Source organism: Glarea lozoyensis (assembly GCF_000409485.1).
Source record: "Glarea lozoyensis ATCC 20868 chromosome Unknown GLAREA12, whole genome shotgun sequence".
Lineage (NCBI taxonomy): Eukaryota > Fungi > Ascomycota > Leotiomycetes > Helotiales > Helotiaceae > Glarea > Glarea lozoyensis.
Window position 1 is genome coordinate 452,787 of NW_007360986.1, and position 25,431 is coordinate 478,217.

The 25,431-nt window shown below is 45.1% G+C and overlaps 9 protein-coding genes across 9 annotated transcripts; 5 read left to right on the forward strand and 4 right to left on the reverse strand.

The window, feature by feature from the left end:
* Positions 1-140: 140 nt before the first annotated feature.
* Positions 141-2,193, reverse strand: GLAREA_10596 (Nucleic acid-binding protein; the record flags this gene model as incomplete). Its single annotated transcript, XM_008079697.1, has 5 exons — positions 141-234; positions 294-1,733; positions 1,781-1,871; positions 1,924-2,087; positions 2,153-2,193. 5 exons carry the CDS (start codon positions 2,191-2,193, stop codon positions 141-143), a joined length of 1,830 nt encoding a protein of 609 aa, XP_008077888.1.
* Positions 2,194-2,466: 273 nt separating this feature from the next.
* On the forward strand, positions 2,467-3,557 carry GLAREA_10597 (alpha/beta-Hydrolase; the record flags this gene model as incomplete). Its single annotated transcript, XM_008079698.1, has 3 exons — positions 2,467-2,583; positions 2,635-2,662; positions 2,725-3,557. 3 exons carry the CDS (start codon positions 2,467-2,469, stop codon positions 3,555-3,557), a joined length of 978 nt encoding a protein of 325 aa, XP_008077889.1.
* A 727-nt stretch (positions 3,558-4,284) lies between these two features.
* On the reverse strand, positions 4,285-5,264 carry GLAREA_10598 (uncharacterized protein; the record flags this gene model as incomplete). The annotated part of the gene is made up of 2 exons (XM_008079699.1): positions 4,285-4,919; positions 5,195-5,264. The coding sequence occupies 2 exons, from the start codon at positions 5,262-5,264 to the stop codon at positions 4,285-4,287; spliced, it is 705 nt and encodes a 234-aa protein (XP_008077890.1).
* A 5,914-nt stretch (positions 5,265-11,178) lies between these two features.
* GLAREA_10599 (uncharacterized protein) lies at positions 11,179-13,050 on the reverse strand (the record flags this gene model as incomplete). Its single annotated transcript, XM_008079700.1, has 1 exon — positions 11,179-13,050. The coding sequence occupies one exon, from the start codon at positions 13,048-13,050 to the stop codon at positions 11,179-11,181; it is 1,872 nt and encodes a 623-aa protein (XP_008077891.1).
* A 519-nt stretch (positions 13,051-13,569) lies between these two features.
* GLAREA_10600 (ring-opening amidohydrolase) lies at positions 13,570-14,928 on the reverse strand (the record flags this gene model as incomplete). Its single annotated transcript, XM_008079701.1, has 4 exons — positions 13,570-13,640; positions 13,694-14,425; positions 14,473-14,565; positions 14,808-14,928. The coding sequence occupies 4 exons, from the start codon at positions 14,926-14,928 to the stop codon at positions 13,570-13,572; spliced, it is 1,017 nt and encodes a 338-aa protein (XP_008077892.1).
* A 738-nt stretch (positions 14,929-15,666) lies between these two features.
* Positions 15,667-17,097, forward strand: GLAREA_10601 ((Trans)glycosidase; the record flags this gene model as incomplete). Its single annotated transcript, XM_008079702.1, has 4 exons — positions 15,667-15,741; positions 15,793-15,909; positions 15,967-16,668; positions 16,720-17,097. The coding sequence occupies 4 exons, from the start codon at positions 15,667-15,669 to the stop codon at positions 17,095-17,097; spliced, it is 1,272 nt and encodes a 423-aa protein (XP_008077893.1).
* A 373-nt stretch (positions 17,098-17,470) lies between these two features.
* On the forward strand, positions 17,471-18,636 carry GLAREA_10602 (Di-copper centre-containing; the record flags this gene model as incomplete). The annotated part of the gene is made up of 4 exons (XM_008079703.1): positions 17,471-17,738; positions 17,794-17,842; positions 17,903-18,348; positions 18,398-18,636. The coding sequence occupies 4 exons, from the start codon at positions 17,471-17,473 to the stop codon at positions 18,634-18,636; spliced, it is 1,002 nt and encodes a 333-aa protein (XP_008077894.1).
* Positions 18,637-20,209: 1,573 nt separating this feature from the next.
* GLAREA_10603 (MFS general substrate transporter) lies at positions 20,210-22,076 on the forward strand (the record flags this gene model as incomplete). The annotated part of the gene is made up of 3 exons (XM_008079704.1): positions 20,210-20,459; positions 20,514-21,267; positions 21,317-22,076. 3 exons carry the CDS (start codon positions 20,210-20,212, stop codon positions 22,074-22,076), a joined length of 1,764 nt encoding a protein of 587 aa, XP_008077895.1.
* Positions 22,077-22,454: 378 nt separating this feature from the next.
* GLAREA_10604 (MFS general substrate transporter) lies at positions 22,455-24,258 on the forward strand (the record flags this gene model as incomplete). The annotated part of the gene is made up of 5 exons (XM_008079705.1): positions 22,455-22,818; positions 22,962-23,075; positions 23,126-23,875; positions 23,919-24,118; positions 24,172-24,258. The coding sequence occupies 5 exons, from the start codon at positions 22,455-22,457 to the stop codon at positions 24,256-24,258; spliced, it is 1,515 nt and encodes a 504-aa protein (XP_008077896.1).
* Positions 24,259-25,431: the final 1,173 nt, after the last annotated feature.

Here is a 25,431-nt window from a genome sequence, read left to right on the forward strand (position 1 = left end):
GAACGCCGCTCTCAGTATTGCCTGCCTGCCGTACATCATATCTGTCAAAATGAAGAGAGATTCGACATCTAATCGTCCCATACATATCATGGTCCAGTCCAAAGTCATTCATCGTTCTTCATAAACACACTGACCCTCCCCTAATCAATATTATAACCCTTAATCAACTCCGTCAACTTCCTCGCTTCTTGCTTGAAATCAATCGGCGCAGCTCTCAGAACCTGATATCGGACCCTGTCATCTCATTAGTTTCATTACTTCACACAAAAGCGTTCGGAAAGGAGAGCACATACCTCTGTTGATCCTGATAAGTATCCATCTTCGCCCTACAAGTGAATGTATAGGTTTTACAATTCGCGTCCTCAAACGCTTTGTTCACGGCTTCATTATCCGTTTCCTTCAATTCCATCAATTGATCACCGTTCATACCCATGATCAAACGTCCGACATCGTCGAAACAACTTAGGTAGAAAGAGCCGGTATGATCTGAAACGTTGACGGTCATGATGAATCGGTGTTGGGGTTTCGGGTGGTTGATGTTGCAACTGGCACATGTCCAGTATCCGTTGTCTTCTATGACTTTCTTGTTGCAATTTTCGCTCGCGCAAGCCGGGTAGGAGATTGGATCTTGTTTGATGTAGACGATTGTTGCTTTGACTGCGAAGTAGTCATCTTTGTCGTTCATGCCTAGATTTTCATCTTTGACTTGGGCGACAGTCTTGAGCTCATTGTTGCGGCCACCAGCAGCTCCCGCCGTGGAGGTGTGAGCGGCGAAAGTCTCGCTGCGACCATTCGAATCATACCAGCCCTTCAGTTTGTAGGCTTCTGCGATATCTGGATCGATTGACATCGAACCTGAAGAGAGCAGACTCAGACTTTTGCCATTGAAATCGGAAACTTTGGCGCCTTTGAACGCGACGATTTGTTCAGGATTGGCGTCGAACTTTGTGGCTGTCTTCCCCCAAATGGTCATTTTCACTGAGTATCCACTGTCGTCGACCAAGGTGAGATCACGTTTGTCGTATGGCTGCTGTGTTGTCTTCGAGACAATCTGATTAACATCGTTGACCTCTTTCAGCACACCAATGACATCAATTGTTGAATCCTTCTCCACTTCCTGCAGAGCGCCAATATTTGTGAAGTTGTATCGTACTTGTGGCACATCATTCTGATCTTCACATTTTTCAACGATCGTGTCCTTGTCAAAAGCAAGCTCGTAATCATTGTTGATGTTGGAGAATTGCTTCTTCGCCAGATTGACTTTGCATGGACTTGAAATATAGTAAACTGAGCCTTCCTGGAACACGTCGTAAAGAGCGTCGCATTGTGCGTTGAAGCCAGTCGCCTTTATTTCTCCACTTTCATCCAACAGATTTACACTAAATAGCTTTCCCTCACTACTGGCTTTCGACCATGTCTTGATGTCTGATTTACTTGTAACTCGAGCCTTGATAGTCCATTTGTGTGCGTATGGAGATAAAGCTTCGATAGGATATATGTTTGAATGTGACGCAGAGCTCGAAGGACCGGAACGTTGTGGTAGTGACTGATGTTGCTGCGGCTCTGACTGTTGAGGTGGAGCTGCAGGCTTGTTCCCATAAAATCCATTTCCAGCGATCGTCGTGCTTGTCGATTTCGCATCGGGTGCTTTCGCTGCAAGAGGTACTGGCTCACCAAACTTTTCACACTCGCCTAAGCTTTCGATAACTTCAAGGTCGAGGATGATCAGAATTCTGAATATGTTAGAAAAAGACAGACTTTGAGATCCCAGGGTGCTGACTTTTTGCCTTTAACTTCGTTTGCCTGATATGATTTGAGTCGAACAATAGATCCTTTCTTCAGCTTTCCATCGTGTACGACATGATTTGCCTCTACCATCTAATCAGTTTCGATAGCCTTGGTAACTGCGGATTTGGAACTTACGAGTTGCAAGCATGCTTTGAACGAAATGGTTGACGTCGCTCAGAACGAGTCTATACCTCTCCGGCACGCCATCTCCTGTAGACCCTAAGGTTTTGATCTGAACACACTGGCAGACTGGTACTGGAAATTTGGATTCAAGTGTGTCTGGCTCATTGAAGATTGCGCTGTAATACTTGGTGAGTATTGTATCTTCTACAAAACAGAAAGCTGGAAAGTTCTCGAGACTTACTTTAACGCACCTACAGTAATGGCAGAGCGTGCATCTCCCATCTTGAATTCTCTAGCAAATGTGAAATAGTTGTTTGTGCTGAGTGGCGGGATCAAAATTTTGGTGTTATTGTTACCTATTGACGCGTTCCTAGCAAACGCGACTCCTCGTGTAAAGTGGAAAGGCTGCCTCGCTTATGAATTAGGTACCCCGCTGACTACAGCCACACCTTATTGTGAATACATGCCACCTTGACTTGTAGCTTGATCTATTGTTGACTTTGATCATTCGTGGTCAACCACATCTTCCTAATACACGTCACATATTTCTACAACATGTCTGAACCAGAAGTAGCTACGAAGGCTCCCGAGAGTGATGCTGCGGAGGGTACGACCTCTCCACCTAGTTTGGTGCCAGGAGACACCCCCGCCCAGAGCGGCGCAAGCTTGGGAGTACGTGGGCATCATGAGCATCGTTGATGGGGTAATGCTAAACTGTAACAGGAGCACTGTGTTACCGATAGACCAAGTCGTCAGTATTCTCCTGGGTTGCATGAATATAGCAGATGCAATACATTGTGCTGACTATATCAGCGTTGGGAGGCTCATCCGGAGAGATCACCAAACTTGGAGAGGTTGATACCTATATTTCGAAACCTGCCGATTACCCTCATGCTCCATCTAAGCTTTTGTTTTTGTTGACTGGTGCTACTGGAATTCACTCGAAGAACAATCAAATTCAAGCGGACAACTTTGCCCGAGAGGGGTTTCTCGTCGTCATGCCAGATATGTTCGAAAACGATCCATTACCAGGTTCGGTTACATACACGGAAGAAAAGGACCCCTCAGTGATTGAGCAAATCAAAATGCGAGCTGTCGATACTATCAAGAGCTTTACCATCGATATGTGGCTTGCAAGACAAACACCTGAGAAGGTGCTACCTATTCTTCACAAGGTCATCGAAGCTGCAAAAGACGAATTTGCCGACGCGGTCGCAAATGGAGGCGGCATATACTCTGTAGGTTACTGCTTTGGTGGTAGAATGACATTGCTCCTTGCTGGCGAAAAGCCAGATACCGTTGCTTGGGGTCAGCAAGTCAAGGACGAAGAAGCAGGCGTGGTCAAGTCGGGTCCATTTATCAAAGCTGGTGCAATTGCACATGCCACTTCAGTCGCTCGAGAGGATTTTGAGGGAACGAAATCGCCTCTACTTTTTGTCTGTGTTGAGAACGATCAGCTATTCGCAGAAGATGTGCGTGAGCACGGCGAGAAGTACTTGAATGAGAACGGTGTGGCGAGCGAGTTCAAGACATATTCCGGTGTACCGCATGGATTTGGTGTTGTAGGAGAATACGAAGACACCAAGATTAAAGTGGCTCAAGCAGAAGCTTTTGACCAAATGTTGGCGTGGTTGAAGCAGTATTAAACACTCATCATAGCATCGGTTTGGAATCATGTGCGACATAAGCGATGAAGATCCGCAGCTTCGGTTTTTTCATCTGCGATGACATCAAGCACAAAGGTTCTGCGACGAATAATACCCTATTTTACTTTATCTATGTCAAGCAACGTGGTAGGTAAGCATCATAAGCTTCCACTTTAAACGCGTAACACCAGTGTCTTCTTCGAGACGTTTGTGGGGTCTGGAAGCTACCTCTTACCATTATGGCTTGACGATTCGTCATGGATTTCATTTCAGTGAGAACGAGACGGTTTTCTTTTTCTACGACTCTCAAGATTGCGAGACTTTATGTCAGCGATTTTGTGCAATTATACCAAGATGCTCAACTTTGAGACTACTTTCAGCTCGAGCCTTGGATCTTGGTTACATCGAGGCGCGTATTGATTCATCTGGGAGAATCAGACCTGATTATACACAAGCAAATCAATAAAATGAACAGAAAATTATTATTCGATATGTGCATCGTAGCAAGTATGTAAGTGACATTATATACACCCCCTCGACCACCTGAAATCTGAATGTAACAAGCCGTTGACCGCGGAACGAAGAGAATGGAATAGTATATCGCCGATATACACTCATGCCTGACTCAATTGAGTGTTTGCTGCTTTCTTGCGAAGAAATATCGTTTCGAACAGCCTCCTCAGAGGGCTCGTGTCAATTCATTCGTCAACCCGAGAAAAGGCGAATCTCAATCAACGCGATAAACCAAAAAGCTAATCCGCCCACCACTCCCCGTCACATCCTCAGCTAAATCCATAACCCCCTCCATCTGCTGTCTCCCCTCAACCTCCTTAACAGCACCCTCCACACACTCTCTCCTCCACTTCTTCCCCGACTCCAGCTCACTCATATCTACGTCCCCCTTGCCCTCCTCCTTAACCACCGCACTCCTCTCGTCCCTCGACTTGATCTTAATCCTTGCACCCGGGGCGCTCCCAGCAGCAGCAGGAACATCCGTAGCCGAATAGACGATCCCGACCATAATGCCCTCTAAGGTGTTATCACTGAAGGCGCGTCCCAGATCCCAGGTTTGCATTGTGTTTTGCTTGTCGGTTGTGATCTTTTCGAGGATGGAGGAGATGTGTGGCCATGCGGTGTTAGGGATGCTGGCTGAGGAGGTTGGTTTGTCGGAGATGGGACCGTTGAGGATGACGGCTTGGGGGTCGATTGGGGGTGTGGAGAGAGCTGGGTGGTGACCTGGGAGGGAGAAATGGCATTGGTCTTTTGGGGAGACGGTGGGTGGTTCGTCTGAAATTGGGCCGTTGGAGAGAGCGTTGAGGAAGGGGTCGGTTGATGAGGGTGAGTTATTAGATTGTGGATTTGCTGGTTTGTATTAGTAAATGAAGCTCGTTGAAATGAGAATGAAAGTTGCTCAGAGAAATAATGCAATTTGCAACATTGGTTAGAATTCTCGAGCGTAGTAGGTCACAAATTGCTCGCAAATGAAATGATGGCTTTGAAAGACTTATTTCAGGAAATAGTTGATAGTCTTCCCCCACCAAATCCTGTTACAAAACATAAAGCTGCCTGGGCTCACCGCATATTCAACCAAGAACAAATATGGAAGGAAAAGAAGAAGATAAATGGGCAATTCTTACGAGAGCGTAGTCCAATTGGTCCTGCCAGAACCGTCGTCGCAAACAGTGTAATTAAATAAGAATACTGCATCTTGAAACTTCTCACCAGGAGAGATGTTGAGAAAAGAAAAAATTTAATATGAATGGAAGAAAGTTGGAATCAGGAACAGATCAACATTTGAATAAGGGCATCGTCGAAGTTATGACTTTCCCAAACCGTACCACAGACTAGCTCGCTAGAAACACAAAGCACCGATGTTTGCAAGGGGAAACCGGCCCCAGCTTGACAGCTTGCAATTGCCCAACTGGAGGCAGAGATCTTCGTAATAGTGGGGTCAAAGGAGGTCCAAAAAGGTCTGTGGGTTGACGTGAGGCTCATGATGTTCCATGAGTGTCAGGGGTCAAACTCCGCATTGAGGACAATCGTGCAACTGGCCGTATCTTTAGCCGTATCGCCCAGAACCAAGATAGGAATTCCCAGACCAACTCAGAGATAAGCTTCGAGGCGTATAAAGTGTTTCTTGAAGCAGGTGGAGGGAAAAATGCGTTTCTGCAAAGGAGCTAGTGGCAGCAACATTGTTTCAAACTTTCAGCAATCACGTGCTCTTGAAGCGCTCAAGTCAGTCACATAGTGATGAAAGGGAATTCTTTCTTGATAATTATGATAAATTATTTATTCTCTGGAGGAGCTGATAACACCCTTAAAGATGTGTGCTAATGTCCACACAACGGTAAAATAACATAGATGATGCTCAACAGAGAAACAGCCTAGGCTCGCGGAGGAGAAAATAAGTGGTAGTCGCCTACCCGTAAATCTTAAACTAAATAACAAGCCTACTTCGAATAAAGCCTAAAAAGTCTTATTTATTTAAAATAGTGGACTAAATAGTTATAATGTCCTAATTTGATCTACTAAATTACGATATTTCGTTAACTTATGCCATCTGATTAAGAGTAGGTTCTCCAAAAGCGTTTGAAGGATGACGATATTTATATGAACTACAGACTTAATCAGGTTATCCCTGTCGATGAGGCACATTCTTCTTTCGGAATTTCTTGGGATTAAAGTAAGAGATATCGTATAACCTCACCTGACATCAGGAAATTGAATGACTAAAACACCAAGTCGACCGACTATCATTATATGCTGGTCCTTCTACAATAACATTCAAAATACTATCTACTATTTCAGCTCTAACTGAAGACACCTTACTCTTTGAAAAATGCTCTTCATTCTCAATTTGCTGTACTTGTGACTGAATCCTTTTCGAAGCGGCTAGGTGGTTTCGGTGGTGAAAGGGTTTTCGGTGACAACTTTCAGCCTTCCAGATTTGAAAATACGGAAAGCGCAATTGGGTGTTCGTATGTTTCTGGAGAAGTTTGTGAAGGTGCGCGATTGAACTGAAAGCACAGGTCCGTGTTCTGAGTTGTGCTCAGTTCGCACGACTATGCAGGGGATTGGCACAATTTGCTCAAAATTAAGGTTCTTGGAATTCTGGCGAGAATGAGATTTATACTCCAGTTCGCTGAAGATGCGAGTTGTCTTGATCTGAGTGTGCAACATGATGCTCTGGAAACCGCTTTCGCTTGTTGGTGAGAATTTTAGTGAAGACACTGGTTTTGGAGAATAATACGACTCAAGGGTTTATGGATGGACGACAAATTTAGAGAAAATGATACTAATATGAAGTTAGTTGAAGACGTCCATTGTATCGCTCCAATGACGTTGATATAAAATAAAGGTATCAGATGATAGATATTCGTTTACGTATTGAAACTTGTCCTGAAATAATTCGTTATGGCCAGCACGACAAAAAACATGCCGCTGAGCTAATGAGTACCGCACTGAGTTAGCAATTGTGTTTCTCTCTTTTAAATAGAAGATTTACTTGTCGAGGAACGGATGGTTTCGAGATGTCAAGCAGCTGGTTTGTATCTTTTTATAGAGACAGACTTTCCAAGTGTCAAGATATTGCTCCTAGGTGATCAGTGTCATATGTTCCAACGCCACTCAGTATATTAACAATTCCAGCGTCCTCAGCCTTCCCCATTCCAATTCACCATATCCCCTCTCCATTTCCCCCGACCCACAGTCGCCAGTTCACCTCCATCCCTTTAATATATACATCAATACCGCCCCTTTCCCCCAACAAATTAAAACCGCCGAAAGATTCTACATCGCTTAACCGCGACGCAGGTTCGTTCCCTCTCATTAATTCTTCGGATAGAGCTGGGGGTGTAGAGATTAGTAGATGGGTTTTCTATTCATCATTAAATGACTTCGGTCAAACGGCCTGGTGGTTGGGCGTCAGATGAAGCAGCTTGATCTGCACTAATTTTTTTGGAAGTTTTCTTGGGGAATTTGGAATTGGTGTGGAGGGAGTTTGGTGGATTTTGCTACTTTTCAGAAGGGGAGGGAAGAGAGAGGGAATGACAAAGATTTTTTTTTTGATATTGAGATTATACTTGGAACAATCCACACTTTATAACAAATTTACTCTAAGAACTTGATTAAGTATTGCGACGTTAATCTAGAACGTAGGAATAGGGAGTATCAACAGTGACCATAAGCAGATCTTGACTTGATTACAAGGAGTGTAAATATTGTAACTGCTAATTAACACAACCCGCATTTACAATTAACCTATGTCAATAGTTCTACTTCCATTAGCATCTCGGTTTTAGACCGGGAGAGGATCAATTGGTCCTTTACTGTAGTTGAAGAAAAATAGCTAACACGAAAGTTAGCCGACACAGGAAGTGAGAGTATATATCCTAAAGACAAGATTTTCAAGGAATAATAATTTGATTGACTTTAGAGAAGGCTCGCCTATTGTTGCGGCTACTGTCCCTGTATCTGAACTTACTGAGTACATGTCAACACTCTGAAGAATAATTTCTTTTGGCCAAGTAGGAATTCTGATATCACTTCGACAAATTCAACATTGTGTGCCAAAGTTGTCAAGTTTAAATCGACAACAACTGAAAAATCGGCAGCAGCTCACAGTATAAGTCTATGTGTAAAGATTTAATATTGAAATTGTAATAAGCACATCTTGAGTTTTTGATAAATGTGGTCAGCTTATGGTTGTTTTCAAGCTGCCAAATGGTGTTATTTAGTTAACTTCTTAATACAGTTTGAAATTTTCGTTTGGAAATGGTTTTAACAGGATTGGGCTGGTGTAGTTACAAATTCGGTTTTGATTTATGTAGTGTTTGTCTCGTTGTAGATTTTCCAGGACATGATCCTCCTCGCTCGGAGAAGAATCTGAATTTTGCCTATCCTGATTACATACAACGATTGTGCTTGATTTGCAACAAATATTCCAGATTTCAAAGAGGGTAAGGCACCTTAAGTCTTTGAAGAGACTTTTCCGAAAAATAATTACAACCCCCACCTCACAGGACTTAGATGTCACGCACATGATAACTGTGAATTAGATAATCAAGTCAAATGCATTTACATGTGTGTCTTATTGGGTTTCAACCTTGGTTCTTAATATGTGGTTAATGAAAACCTACACCTGTGTTACTAATGAGCAATATTTTCTTGGTAGACTTTCGTCTATCTTAAGCACCAGGAATAGCAGGTTGTTAATATTCGTACTACTGTAGTCGCATTTATATATGTTTGAGGATTACAGCAAGTCTTTGAAATGTCTTCATGTCTAAGAAATAAATATAGCATTTTTGCTGGGAAATTCATTCCATAAATTAATTATCTGGTAGTGCAACTATCCTTAAAATTGAGAACTATTATTCAAATATCAGACGGCCAACAGTGAACAACCTTCAGGTCTAAAGACGAGAATAATGGTGATGTTCAAGAGAAGAAGGAAGGAGGAATAAATGACAAGCGATCCACGCACTGTTTGAGTGAGAAAATGGAAGAAAAGTGCCATTATTTGTGAGACAACGGTAGATGTGGAGTCAAATTGTGCTTTAAGTTCAAGTAGCTAATGGCTAAAGTTGAGAACAAATTGGGTTTCGGCAGCAACATATCATGTATGATGAAACTCAAATTATACATAAAACACTCCATACATTGTTCTCCAAGTAGCATCGAGCGAGTACTATCTCCCGTAAGGGAGCACAGTTGAGATACATAATTGTAGAAACTTGCACACACTTCCAACCCAATCTCTCTTCTTTGCAGGGTTGCATTTTATCCCAGATTACATAGTCTTTATATGGCTCGACTTCATGCTAGCGTGTACAATAAATTCACTATAGAAGTCGTCGAAACCCCAGAATATCACACCTGAAACAGGACTTATCCTCGAGATCCGGTATGGATTAAGAAATCTAGAACAATTTCCCTCGTTTACTTCCACTGAAAGTTTGCATGCGCCACCCTTTCACATACCCCCTTTGACTACAGCGAAACAACAGGAAGATGACGTTGAAGAAACAAACGTAAAGACATCAGCAGGAAAGTGGATTAGAACAAAACAGACGCCCAAATCCTCGAATATCCTGAAGCTTCAAATCAACCAAGGGGTACATCAAAGCCGGAATTATACAGAAATCTCAATTCTATATAGGCAAGAAAATATGATTGGTGTTCTTCCTGGGACTTAACAATGCATGTGGAAATTCATGCTTCGTCAAATAAAAATGGAATCGGTGATGGAATAGATTTCAGCAGCAGCTTCTTCACCCCCTCAATTTTACTTCTACACCACTTCCCAACTTCCGGAAAAAGGCAAGGTCACTTATCATGCACAATTACATGGAACTTAAATTTTCGTTCTTGGAGCATAGGAGATAATGACTTAGCCCCTTTCAGCGAACTCCATTCTTCTAGGTTAATCTCATATTTGCATGATGAAGAACTGACTTTTAGGATAAATATAAATACTGACTTGCAGTACTTATGATTTGATTCACGCGTTTTAATGTCTGAAATTATTATAGGAAATGTGAAGATGACAAATACATCCTTTGGGAAAACCTATCAAAGGTCGTCGAGATACCGAGATTGACCTCCCCAAAACCATTCAATCACCTCTCAGCTCCCAACCATCTTCCCCTCTTCCCTTCTCATACCCTTCCTTCCCTTCCTAAAACTCCCTTCACTCCCTGAAATACCACATAATCAACTCACAACCTCTATCACAACAACACTACAAAATCTTCATTTCTCGGTATCTGCGAAGTCTAACTTGTATAGGCAACGTAAAGGAATCAACATATCTGTCGGCTTGTAGATCTACCTGAGTTTTAGACTTTTTCTTCCATATATTATACTACTTCCATAGGGGTACTTTGAAACCTAGATTTTGTTTGGTGGAATTGTAGCACTATCATTTCCTACTCGTGAGGTTGGAAATCGGTAGTAGAATGAAAGTCGACAACGACATCTAAACCACAATATCAACCTCAAAACCCCACGTGAACCTCCATGCCACAACTTCAATTTCTACCGTCATCCATGGAAAAACATTGCCTCTTTTATCTTGACAAACTCGATACTTGGCATGACGAGCATTCATCTATGAGTCACCGCATTGTTCAACGTGCCACGTTCATGGTAGAAAATGTACTAGGTAACAATGCAGTAGATTTCGCATGGCCGTTTCCTGGATACACAGAAGAGAGGAGAGATAGAAAGGGAGGTAATTTGGAGGATAGACGCTTGCGAGTTGAGTGTGTTGTAGTTTCGAAACATTTAGTGAAAAAAATGATGTGTTAGCTCTGATCACGAATAATCTGGTGAATTTCCCTGAGCTGCGAGATATGTGACTATATAACAATGCTTTTTACATTCTTTCTGGTCTTGTAATGTTCTTAGATATGAAGCACATGAATGCCATAGCCACTTACATATACCCAAATAGAAATCCAGAATAAGACAATCTCATCAAGCGAATGTTTTCAATTCGAACTATATCAAAACTAAAGTAGGTATCGAACACAACATTTTCCTAATAAAATAACTTACTCTTCGTATCATTCCGTCCATTCATCTCCCCTCCCTCCCATATTCCTCCAAATCTCATCACCTAAACAACGGCCCGTCTCTCCGCGCCCTCTCTCCTCCTAACAACCGGTCTCGGACTATAAGTAAACCACGGACTATCTGTTCTTGTCGGATCGCCCAGCTCCTGACGTCCGTTAACTCTTGCTGGCACGGTGAATATCGGTACATCGGTTGGGATGGGCACGTTTGATGGCCATGGCATGTCGCCTGGGAAGGTGAGGATTTGGCGCTTGGCTGGGACTTCGAGGTAGGTTGGGTGGGGTGGGGTTGGAGTTGGGAGGGGAGGTTTGGTTGTTGGAGGAGTGGGTTTGGTGGTTGGCTTGGTGGTAGGTGGTGTAGGTTTCGTGGTTGGAGGAGTTGGCTTTGTGGTAGGAGGGGTTGGTTTAGTTGTAGATGAAGTTGGTTTGGTGGTTGGTTTCGTGGATGGAGGAGGTGGTGGAGGAGGAGGAGCAGGTGGTGTTACTGTTGGCTCATACACTGTTCTCGTGGGGGATCCAAGAGTCTGACGCTTTTCTTTGATCGGCACAGTTAGGAAAGAGGCGGTACGAGTAGTATCTGGACCGCCCCAGATGACAGAACGGGTTATAACGTCATTCCTAGCGTTGATTGGAACAGTTATCACGGCAACGGCTCTCGTGGTGTCTGGACCTTCGGCACTGATGGTTCGGGTTTCCCGTTTAATAGGAACTGTGAGGATAGGGCCTAGGTAGCCAGTCTCTTGTGGTGCGTCACTTATGGGAACAGTAAGAATAGGTGGCTGGTAGTCGGTCACTGGTGCTGGTTCGTCACTAATGGGTACAGTTAAAACTGGGGGTGGATATTCGGTATCTGGAGGTGATTCGCTAGGAAATGGAAGAGGACTTGGATATCGTGTTGTTATTGGCTCCCCTGGGGTTGGGTAGCGGGTAGTGATGGGCTCGACTGGAGTTGGATATCTAGTCGTGATCGGTTCGACCGGTGTAGGATATCTGGTAGTAATCGGTTCTACAGGTGTAGGATATCTGGTAGTAATTGGTTCAACTGGTGTAGGATATCTGGTAGTAATTGGCTCAACCGGGGTGGGATATCTTGTGGTTATTGGCTCAACTGGAGTTGGGTATCGAGTGGTTATCGGTTCAACTGGCGTAGGATATCTAGTGGTCTCTGGACCTCCAATGCTTGTTACCCTGCTGGTAGATGGGGTTGGATGAGGATCGGTTATCACAGTTGGGGTTGGTGTCTTGGTTGTCGAGGTCGTAGTGGATGTCATTTTGGTCGACGACTTTGTGGGAGTAACAGTAGGTTTGGTAGATGTCTTTGTAGGGGAAGGATAATGTGGTGGCCACCACCAAAATGGCGGAAGCTTTGTTGGCTTTGGAGCTGCAATAACCGTTCTGGTGGGGGTGCCAAGAACCTGTGGCTCTCTTCTATCCAGCGGAACTGTGAGAGGTGGCGTATCTCTCGTAGTCTGGGGTCCAGTAGGAATTGGATACCGAGTAGTTGGTGGAACGGTGGTATATGAGGTTGGCACCGGGGTTGGTTTTGTGGTCGACTTTGTAGTTGGCTTTGAATGGTGATGATGCTTCTTCGTTGAGCTCTTGACCGAAGAGGTGCTCTTCTTCGAACTGGTAGTCGGCTTTGGTGGGGTATAAGTCGGTAGGACTAGATCTTCCCGAGATATTGTAACAATTTCTAGCTGGGGATGTCTAGCCGCAAGACTTGCTTCGGCTTCTCGACCCTTGATTGTGACTGTTGTAGGTTTGCATCCCTTTGTACTCGTATAACATGGAACTGTGAAAGTCCACGCTGTTGGTCGAGCGGTTGGCTTGACAGTTGGCGTGACAATCACCTGTGGTAAAGCTGCGCCATGACAGACGACTGCCCAGACTGGCAACAGGAATATGACGTTCCTCATGATGTCTACGTCATGTTAACTTTTGCCAGATGAATTCATGCTGCCATTGAAACTCACCAGGTGTTGGTGTTGACTGTTAAGAAATTTGACCCGGAGCGCTCTGTCCAAAGTCCAATTGCCAGGGAATAACGTCTCCTTCTTGTACAAAATTAACATACCGTCACCGGTTGACCTTGTGATCTTTTTGACGCCACGATAACGATACGAGTCGATAGAGCCGAGAATTCTAGATCGCCAGTGAAAAATTGCTGCATGCAATCTAACGAGTTCCAGACGCAATCAAGGCAGCCATAAATGCAATACCCATAAATGAAAGGAAACGAATAAGGTTAATGGGAACCAAAGAAATTGTGGATTGACGGCGCCTAAAATAGAAGAAATGTTCGAATCAGAAATGTGGAATTAAGAAGTTTTCATCTATTGATATTAGCCATTTGCCGAACCGGCAGGCTGATTAGATCACATCAACCCACCATATAAACACGTTGAATCTACTTTTCCTTGGGACTTCCAAAAAACTTAACTTTCCGCCACAGTATAAAAGACAGATAGGCTACCACCTCCAGGAGGTCCTTGTCCTTCAGCACCCCCTGGGAATGGTCAATAATGTCCACGTTCCGGGAGCTGTGATTCCATGACTTACCACTGACATAGATTCGGGTATCACCCACAAGCCCCGCTATTAACCCACCGACAGCTGCCCTTGCATGTCGAGTACTATGGATATCGCTATCATTGTTCATTGTGTGTCTAAATCCATTGATTAGGCCATCCTTAGAGGCTTCGGCTTTGGCGAAGATTTGAAGAACCTTGCCATTGTCGCTCTTGACTCGATCCAAAATCCGCAGAATCGCCCCTGCATCTATAGCATCTGCCATGTAGGTTGATGCAGCTCGAATCTGAGGCTTTTCGGTTTTGGAATCTGACGCCAGAATAAGAATATGGCAGTCTTCGAGTTCGGCTCCTGCGCTACAGCTGGCCTTTGAGCTCCATGTAGTATCATGGCGCATTGCCTCTTCAAGATCATTGACTTCGCCAAGAGCAGTGGCAATACCTATTGCGGAAGCATATCTAGACATGGCCATTGATTCGTAGGTATCTGTTGTAGCGGGAATCTTGGATATGGCTTTAATGCTTTCAAGCTTTTCTGAGGTTAGGAGCGGACATTTTACCAGTACGAGGTGTACATCGCTACTGGAAATTCCGGCTCCATTCAGAATCGCTCCTACGGAAGAGGCCACTTCTTTGGCATGCTCCGGTGTTCCAATTTCGTGAGGCTCGAGGGGTCTTGTTCTTCCGGCTGCTGCCTGAAGACCAGTAGGCTTTTTTTCTGTGACAATAAATGTTACGTGGGGATTAAGAACCCCTTCTGTGCCTTGCGATTGTTAACAATAGATATCGTGGAGCGGTGACAAGCCGTACCTCCAGAAAATATTGTGATTGCCTTGTCTGGGACGAGTGGCTCCCAGACGTGGGTACTAAGTGTACGCGAGAAGTCATTGACACAACCGTTACCTAGTTAGAGACATATTAGCAGCAGCGAAGAAACAAATACATTGTATAGCTGGTTGACTGAGTAAATAGATAGCAAGTTTTCGTAATTCATGAGGTTGACCTCGAGCAATACTTATTGTCGCGTTACCAAGCCGTGTTGCTGGTCGCCGACCGAAGAGCAGCATCAAACAAGTGTATCCCAAGTTTGTTAGGCTAAAACTACTCCTGCAGGTTGAGGGACGACACAAAAAAAGACATCGCACCTTCTGTCTTTCCAACGACTGCTAGAATATCTGCGGAATCATAGCCAGCAGCTTTGAGCGCTTTCAAAGGGGATGTATCTGCGGGGGAAGATGTCCCAAATTTCAGAATATTGACAGCCATAGTTGGAATGAAACGATAAAACTTGAAGGACCAAAGAATATAATAACTTCAACAGAGAGATGAGAAACAGAATATTCTTCCCTACTCATACCATAATAATAGCGAGATGGATTGACCGTTGGGCCTGCGGGCCGCGGCGCGTTGGCTATCGCACCCCATTTTTGCACTTGCAACTTCATCAACGAACACCAAAGAACATGCGACAATTCCAATGAGGAAGACAGCAGAAAGCGCGAGAACGAAATCTTGAGATCGCACTTGCAACGGTGATGTTGAATGTTTGGATTAGTGAGATAAAGTAAGATGGATACAAATGACAACCCCAGAAGCAACCTCGAGCCGAGTGCCTGGCCTGGCATCACTCGTGTTCCAGAATTCCCCTTCCGCGTCGATCAACCTCCAACTCCACGGCAATGCTATACGACACCGACCTCTTACCCATATTCATCCATGTTCAGAAGGTTCATGCCATCAATGTCTTCATCATGCGGAATGTTGTCAGCCAATGGTCGCGTATCAAGCAAGTCATTTTAGTTCGCGACGTCGTCCAATGTCTGAGATATCCCAGTGGATAGAAGATAGATCCCCGCATACTTTGAAGATCAACAGCGCAGATGGGTGAGTGAAAAGGTATATGGTAGACGATAGTCTCGAATGTAGGCTTTGGAGAGTGTTGTGTTTTCCCTGTCCGCTGTTCATCCTTTTTCTTTACTCTGCTGTTTTCCCTCTTCCGGCGCAATGCATTTCTCTGTTGTATTTCCTCTGCTGCTGTCTGTGACAAATGCACAACTCCATACTCTCGCCTTAGCAGCTGTAAGTCGTTCATGTCCAGTTGTAATAGCCGTGCTAATGCGTTTGTATCAGGGTCTGGAATACTTTGGCACTGCGACTGATAACATCGAACTTTCGGACGCAGCACTAGTCACTGCGCTTTCGAACCTGACAGAGTTTGGTCAGATAACGCCTGGAAATTCGCAGAAGGTAGGATACAGACCCCGAGGGGTTATGCTGGTAGCAGGGGATGTTGATTATTTCTAGTGGGACTCGATCGAACCAAGCCCGAATACCTTCTCTTTCGAAAAAGGAGACGCGATCACAGCCTTAGGGGCAAAGAACTCACAACTTCTGCGATGCCATACCTTGGTCTGGTTCCAGCAACTACCAGTATGGGTCCAGAACGGGACGTGGACGAATGCGACGCTCACGGCAGCATTAAAAAACCATATCACAACCACGATGACACATTATAAGGGCCAATGTTATGCTTGGGATGTGGTGAACGAAGCTCTCGAAAGTGATGGTTCCTTCCGAGAATCTGTGTTCTTCAAAACGATGGGAGAGTCCTACATCAAAATCGCCTTCGATACAGCCGCGGCTACGGATCCAGATGTCAAACTGTATTACAACGATTTCTCTATTGAAAATCCAGGCCCCAAAGCTACAGGAGCGCTCAATATTGTGAAAAGTCTCAAGGCATCTGGAACAAAGATTGATGGTGTGGGATTGCAAGCACACTTTATTGTTGGGTCGACTCCTTCGAAAGCAGTACAGATCAAGAATCTTGAGTCCTTTACAGCTCTCGGTGTGGAAGTCGCGTACACAGAATTAGATATTCGAATGACGCTCCCGAGCACGGCGGCTCTTGATGCTCAGCAGACGACGGACTACGAAAACACAGTTGCAGCATGTGTTCAAGTAACTAACTGTATCGGCGTTACAGTCTGGGACTTTTCTGACAAGGTAAGATCAACGACTTTCTGATTATCCCAACTATATTGATAAATTTCATAGTACTCATGGGTTCCAAGCACATTCCCTGGAACGGGAAGTGCTTTACCTTTCGACGAGAACTTGGTTCGAAAATCCGCCTACTTTGGTATTGTTGCTGGACTCACAGGTGCTTCGTCGAGTGTCTCCAATACGACTGCACTTAGTAACAGCGCTCAATTTGCAGCTGTCAATAGCACGACGAGCATCTCCAGAAATGGAACAAACTCAGTAGCAACCAATCCGACGGCTTCTGGACGGCCATCATCAACAGCTGGAGGCGAAAGGAATAATTCGTCTAGCCGGCCCATCCAAGCGAACGACTCAAATGTCCTATCCAGTCATTCGTTGCTTTGTTCAACAGGCTTGGCTGGATACTTGTTTGTGATGTTATTTACTTAGGCCTCACAACGGTGCTCCTATCAGTCGGTTGGCGTTAAGGTAAGAAATTGGCGGGCAATAACAAATATAATCAACATTATTCAATTCCCTTCGCTAATCAATAGCCTGACACAGTAATGTTTTGCGATACTTTATTATCAAGCGCATCAAGTTGAAAACATGATCGTAGACATAGTTGAGCAGCGGCTCGTTATGCTCCTGGGCACTCTTCCAAGCGGTCCCCATCGTTCCTTCCCTTCCATATCCCCAACGACAACGGTCATTTCATAACCATGTTTCTGACTCTTTGTTCTCAAGGTTGTCATTTTCACCATTTTCGTATTGCTCTATCACCACGCAGCTGTATTCATATTAGCACTCTTTACCACCCACAATGAAGATATCTCTACCCCCATGGCCCCCATCAATCTCCATCACATCTCTCCTTCTCCTTCTCACAACCCCCATCCTCGCGCTCTCACCCCGACAAAACGGCTGTACGAACCCCACGATCCGTAGGGAATGGAGCAGCGTCAGTCAAGCCCAACGCGATTCCTACACAAACGCGGTGATGTGTATGACCCGGAAACCGTCGAAAATTCGGTTGAGCACAAGTCGCTTCGACGACTTTACTTGGGTGCATAGACAAATGTTCGGTGACAGTTAGTTTGACGGAGAGGGGGTAGCTGAGGAAGAGATGCTGATCTTGCGGGATAGTTCATATTAATGGACCTGATATATTGGCGCAGTTTTTGCCGTGGCATAGGTATGTCGATATTCAGCTATGGTTGGCATTGGCCAATACGAATCTAATTAATGTGAACAGATACTTCGCGCACATCTACGAACAAGAACTCCAAGCCTGCGGCTATCGCGGCTCGATGTTATACTGGGACTGGGGCCAATCCGCATCCGACCCTTTAAACGCAGCCATCTTCTCTGACCCAGCCGGTCTGGGTGGCAATGGTGTTTCCTCTCCAGCATGTCAATACATCCCCGGGAACAGAGTCGCCAGACAATGCGTCGTTTCCGGTCCGTTTGCTCAACTTCGCCCAGCGTATTATCAGGGTAGTACGGTGCCACATAGTCTGCATCGATGTTTCAATTGTGGAAGTCCGACGATGTTCAATGCATCTTGGACGCAAGCTGTGGTTTTTAATGTCCTGTTGCAATCGACGTATAATAGATTTAGCACGGAGTTGTATATTGGACCGCATTTGAGCATTCATGATGCTATTGGGGGTGACTTTCCGACTACCACGTCGCCGAACGGTACTTACTTCCCTATTAAATCATTCTAGACTCTTACTCACAAACATAGAACCTCTCTTCTGGCCACACCACGTGCAAGTCGATCGAGTCTGGTGGATCTGGCAGAACCTCGACCCAGCAAACCGCATGTTCCAATATGAAGGCAAGACGGTCATCGGGAATTCGCCACCGACTCGGGCTGTGTTGGCCGATGTCATGCATGTGCTTGGTTTGGCAAGCGATGCGCCTGTCTCGCAGGTTATGAATACGGAGGGGGGCTTTTTGTGTTATCGATATGATGGGTTGTGATCATCAGGGAACTGGACTGGGCTATTTCTTTAACGGAGCTGGTATGGTGTTGCGATTGGGTATGGATATTGATACAGTAGGAATACGGTATATTCGAATTGGAATTTTTGATGTATGAATACAAACACAGAACTCAGTCGTTGCCGAGTTATTTCCCGTGCGGAACACTTTTCATTGTTTGCTCTACTTTTTGGACGTTCTGTTCCGTATTCCACGGCAGATCTACGGTGATGCTAGAAGCTCTTTGTTTCTGGTCTGGTTCTGGTGTTTTTAGGGGTTCCTCAATGCCGCCGAGAATACGAGTAAGTGAAATTTAGTGAGAGGGAGAGATTGACTCGGGACTATGCAATTCTTTTTAAACCCATTTGATTTTACAGACATGCTTGGAGTTGAAGTCTCGGTGGAGATTATAGTATCATGTTTCTATGGGAACGGTTTCTTCTCATCAATAGATTAAATTTTTTCTGCAATAGAGAAGTGCTGTCTTGTTGTTTAAACTCATTGACGTAGTCGCGGGTCCCGTTCGGAAGAGGCGTCCTTTCATGCAGGTCAGGTGGGGGGGTTTGCTTCGGTGATTTTCAGGGGTTCAAGCGACAGAGCCTCAAAAAGTTTTTTTCTCGCTCGGGTTTTGATTTGTTAACATAATTTCTGGTGGACCTGAGAGCCGGAATAGTGGCTCTCTTGATAGATTTGGTGTGTAAGAAAGAGGGAAGGTCCTTGTTGAACTGGTTGAGTGCCGGTGCCGAGCGCGATGGCGTGGTGTAAGAAGAGCGAGGCGAGGTTAGTGGGGGACACGGCCGATAAAATTAAGAGATTTTCTGGATATTTTGCGGTGGGTTTATTGGAATGTGGATCCTTTGTTGAGGTTGGTTTGACGACACGATATGGATTATGTAGCGGGATGATGAGTGTTTGCTCTGTGAGGAGGGGTGTTGCTTGGGTTTGAGGTGGTGATGCTTTGGGAGATGGGATATGGGAGATTAGGAACTTGGATCAACTGTCGTGGTTTTTCGTCCTAAATCTCTCAGTGAGCTGGATCGCTTGTCGAAGCAGAAATTCGGTGCTTTCGCGGTTGTGTATTGGAATTGGTCCACTTGACTTATTTGCTCCGGTTTTTCTGAAGAGACCGAGTAATGACTAACGTCGAATAGTTCCTCGTCTAGAAGTAAATCAACATCGACACCAGTTTTTCTAGAACATAATCAGAGGGTTATAATCTAAGAAGCTCCGGAATACCTAGGCACATGGAAGTGGACTAAGATAATTCGAGGTCTCAATTCGGGATGGTACTTTGCTCCACTTATAAGTCAGCTCGAATGACAGCCCATCGGTAAACAGGCCATCACGAAAAGCATACCTACCTGCCTAGGTTCAGTAGTAGAGCTTTATTTAAGTCAGCTGTTTGTATTAGTAAGTCCCGTAGTTATACGCAGGTAACCTTGGCATTTCACGGTTCCCTTCTAGCTCACTTCTAGTCTCATGCTCAAATAAATATTCTCTTGCTCCCCCAAGTTCTCCTTCTTCTCCTCATCCCCTCTCCCCGTCCTTTTACTCAAGGAGTTATAACTTCAAGATGCGGTTCTTCAAAAAGTCTCAACCAGCTGTCAATGCCGAGCCCAAAGAGGTTTCACCCTCTGATACACCCGTGGGCACAACAGCGCGGAACTCCTCAGTCGCCTATGATGGAAAACCCGTAACTGATATGGCTCCTCCACCGCCAGTGCATTTGGAGGAGCCAGAGGCGAGAACGAAGGCGTTGATCCTAGGGGGTATTGCCTCAATCGGAGGGTTTTTGTTTGGATATGAGAGTGGTCAAATTTCTGGTGTGTATTTCCCTATCCAATACCAATAAATAAAAATATCTAATGGACATCCAGGATTCCTTCAAATGACCGATTTCATCGCCCGCTTCGGATCTAATGGTTTTGACGCCGCCCGTCAAGGAACCATCGTCGCTCTCCTCTGCGCCGGTACGCTCGCCGGTTGTCTCGCCTCCGGCTACGTATGTGATCGTATTGGTCGTCGTCTTACTATTTCCGCATCGGCATTCTTCTATATCGTCGGTGTGGTGATTGAAATTACCAGTGGTGAGCGTGGTGCTTCAACTGATTGGGTGCAATTCGCCATGGGTCGGTTTACTGCTGGGTTGGGAATTGGTGCGTTGAGTACTTCTGTGCCTATGTATCAATCTGAGTCTGTTCCGGCATCGGTTCGTGGTGCGATTGTTGCTTCGTATCAACTTGCTATTACGTTTGGTATTCTCGTTGCGTATATCATCAACTATGGAACCTCGCAAATCCAGAATAGCTCGGCTCAATGGCGTATCCCAAATGGACTTTCGGCGCTTTGGGCGATTGTTCTAGGAACTCTAATTCTTTTCATGCCAGAGTCGCCTAGATATGCGTATCGTCAGGGAAGAATTGAGGAGGCGAGACGGACGATGGCTTCTCTTATCAAGGGTGGTGAGCCTCATGGCCCATATGTCGATCAGCAGATCCGTGAGATCCAAGAAAGACAGGAAGCTGAGGAGGTTGGTGGTGATCATCCTTGGTATGAAATTATTACCATCCCAAACATGAGATATCGTGTTTTCCTTGGAATGGCTCTGCAAGCTGGACAGCAGTTGACTGGGTAAGTCACGCTTTCAAAAACCTCCAAATTCCAACTAACAATCTACCAGTGCAAACTTCTTCTTCTACTATGGCACAACTATCTTTCGCTCCACAGGCATTGAGAATAGCTTTGTCACTTCTATCATTCTAGGCGCCGTCAATGTCCTCGCGACCATTGTCGGCATATTCTTCGTCGTGAAGATGGTGGGTCGTCGCAAGGCTCTGATGTGGGGAGCCGCCGTTATGTGCGGCTGTTTCTTCATCTACAGCTTCGTTGGATCCTTCGAAATTGACGCTGATAACCCGACGAATTCCAAAACTGGTGGTGGTATTCTCATTGCCTTCACTTGCATCTTCATCGCTGCGTTTGCCACGACATGGGGTCCGCTTGTTTGGGCTATCACAGGAGAGATCTATCCCGCAAGATACCGCGCGACTTGCCTTGCTATTGCCACTGCATCCAACTGGCTTCTCAACTTCCTGATCTCCTTTTTCACTACTTTCATCACCAACAAGATCAATTACTGGTATGGACTTGTCTTCGGCGTTTCCACGTTCGTACTCTTTTTCATCGTCTACTTCTTCCTTCCCGAGACCAAGGATCGAAGTATGGAAGAGATTGACAGCATGTTCATCTTGGGTGTCCCAGCAAGAAAGAGTGTGAATTGGAAGTTGAGCGATGCTGGCCCTGAGGGACTGGCGGGGTTGAACACCGATACCATGAGATATGCAAATGGAGGCAAGGAGATTAAGAAGGGAGATGCGAGGGGAAATCTGATGGTCGAGGATGCGGCCAGATTTCCAGAGGCTGGTTCTGCGACTGTTTAAATAAACCAGTTTTCTTTCGGATATCTTGTAAATATTCTGTGATTAATTCCTGGAGCTGTATCATGAGAGTCGGAAAGGATAGGTGTCGGCGTTTGCGGCATTTCAGGTGTTGGGGAATTATATACCTAGATTAAGGGATTATGTATTGCTACATACCCAATTTCATAGACGAAAAGAGATTTATTATACTCACATTTCAGACTCAAATTCTTCTTATAATGTAAAGAATTGCTGGCTAATGTTGTAGAAGTTGAAAGGTGGGGGTCAATTTAACCTCATCCGTGCCCCCACCCACTGCCGACTTGTGATCGCAACCTCGACCTCCCAACTACACATGCTTTTCCTCTCACACGCCCCCTGCTCTCCACCTCAAAGTATATGGCATCTTCATCACTGCACTCCCATTTGGAAACAACAAAACCACTTCTCTCAAACCACGATGTCTCATCCCCAGACCACCACGAAATCTCGGAGGCACAAACAAGTGAACTCAACGCGAAGTCTCCCTCCCTCACCAAAACCATCGCGTTATTCATGACCCTGCACTTCCTACTTGCATTCACAGAACTATTACTCGTAGCTCCGCTGTTAAAGCTGTATGAGGAATCAGTTTGTGAGCGATTTTATGATGGGAGAGACGGAGGGTTTGTGGGGAGATATGAGGATGGATGTCAGGTGACGGAGGTTCAAAGGGATGTGGCTAGGATTCGAGGTTGGAAGAGTATGTGGGATGGGATTGTTGGTATGTTTTTTAAAATATCTCAGAAGTGGGTGAGAAGTTGTTTCACGTGTGATGAAGTATTGAGGTGTCTATACTTCGACGTTGTATCAAGATAGTGGATGATTTGCTTTAAGCCATCTATATCAATATACTAATTTTGATAGTTCTCCTAGTAACCATTCCCTTTGGTAAATTAGGCGATTACATTGGTCGCAAAAAGGTTATAGCTATCGCCCTCACAGGCGTATTTTTCAGCCTCAGCGAGATCTTTGTAGTTTGTGAGTTCTTTTTCAAACCACATCCCGAGATCCAGCTAACCATCTATCAGGTGCCTTTCCCAAAATCTTCCCCTTACAACTCATATGGCTATCATCCGCAATCTTGCTTTGCGGTGGAGGTCTAAACTCGGCGAGTTCATACATGTGGGGATTGGCCGCTGAATGCATTCCAGCTACCAACCGGCAAGCTACTCCCAACCATGAAAGAAAAATAGCTGACATATATCATAGAAGCCACGCATTCTACCTCATATTCTCCGCATTCTACATCGCCGAAATGATAGCCTCCACCCTCGCAGCCCTAACAACAGACATCTCACCCTGGATCCCCTGTGTCCTCTCCCTCCTCAGCACCCTCCTCGCCCTCATCCTCCTCCCCTTCTTCCCCTCTCCATCCCCTTCCTCTCACCCATCCTCACCCTCTCACCCAACGTCCCCCTCCAACCCGCCCCCCTCCCTCCTAACAACCCTCCACACCCTCCCTCCCACCCCCCTCCTCACCATCCCCGTCCTCCTCGTCGGCATCCTCCGCTACACAACCCTAACAATCCTAATCCAATACGCCCACATTCACTTTTCCCAAAAGATCTCCGCAGGCGCAGCATACTACACCGAGACCGCCCTCATAAACACCATCCTCTTCCTCTTCCTCATCCCAAAACTCACGTCCTACATCCGGCTCACCTACAAAACCAACCCCGAGAAAATCGATCTCTTTCTCGTGCGCGCGAGCGTGGCGTTGATGTGTGCGGGCTCTCTGATGCTGGGGCTGTTGAAGTCGAACACGTATATTCCAATTGGTAGGTTTCACCCCTTGCGTCCAGCAGGGCTAACACGACGCAGCTGTCGCTATCTTCGCATCAGGCTTCGGATCCCGCGTCTCTGCGTTAGCGCTGATATCGTATTCCATCCCCGCGGCCTCGCAACCTGTCGTATATGCCGGCATCACGGTCTTGGAGAGCGCGGGACATGCGGTGGGGGATCCGTTGATGTTGCATGTTTTTGCGGGGTCGTTGGATGGGAGGGTGTTTTTTGTTGTTGCTGTAAGTACATTAGTGTGGATTCAAGGTGTTGTCGTTAATGTGGTGATTGCTAGGGGTTTTATTTCTGTGCGGTTGTGAGTACGAGTTTCATCAGAATTACGGAGAGGGAGAGGGAGGATGAGAGGGAACGAGTGGATTAGATGGGTTTGGGAGGGACGATGCACCAGTGTATTACAAGAATGACGGGACACCCATCTAGTATACTCATGTAGATTTTGTCTTTTCACACATCTCTTTCCCTAAACAGATATGTCTACCCTTTGTAACAAAAAACACCATTATATATTTACTCAGAAAAACTGAATATACACATAAATGTTTGGATCGAATATCGTATTTCTACCATCAGGGGCGTGTCCCGGCAGACTTGCGGCCAACTAGATGATTTAAATCCCTAAAACCGTTCAGCTCCGAAGTAATTCGATGACAAGCAAAACCTACACAAACGAAACTTCTGAAACACAGCTATAAACTTCCATGAACAAGACAAGCAATAACCAACCTCCCTCCCCTCACAACCCCAATCACCCCTCTCCAACTCATAAACCTGTTCCAACAAATCCAGTCGCCCTCAAACCAACCACTACATCCCAACTCCAAAATCCGTAATGACCGACGCAATAGCTAGACTTCAACCCCTAGTTAAACCCCTGAATATGTTCGATAATAAACAACAAATTGCATCTAAACTCCCACCTCTAAGACGCATCACCAAAAATGTCACATATTCAGAAATCTTCCTAACCACCCCAATATCCCAAACACCTCTCAAAACCCAATAACATTTTCTAAACCCAACAACCACCCCAAAACCCAAATCTCCACATGCACACCAAACCCCCAACCCCGAACCAGCATAGCCTCAGAATTACGCTTATGCTTAGTCGTCTAAAACTCACTATGTTACATACTTAACTCTTTTAGATCACCAGCCTAGGTGTGATATCACACCCCTACTATTCTCAGCTCAGGATATCTATCTCACGAAAGAAAAAACCCCCCCGTAGATAAAATACCCCTTCGGATGCGTATACAATATTTTGTCAGTACTATCTCATATCAAAAGAAGCACTTGAAGTACTTGAATATATACTTAGTTACTTGCATCAGCAACTACTACCTCTTACAATAAATACAATTCACCCACCCACACAACACGACATCCAACTTCAACCCTCAAACCTTACATCGAACACCCAAAGCCAAAACCTAATCAAACATACACCTCACATTCACCAAGCACACACACAAAAGTTGTTTTTTTATGAATTATTTAACTAATCTAAGAAAAAGGAAATTATAGTAGTTGCAAT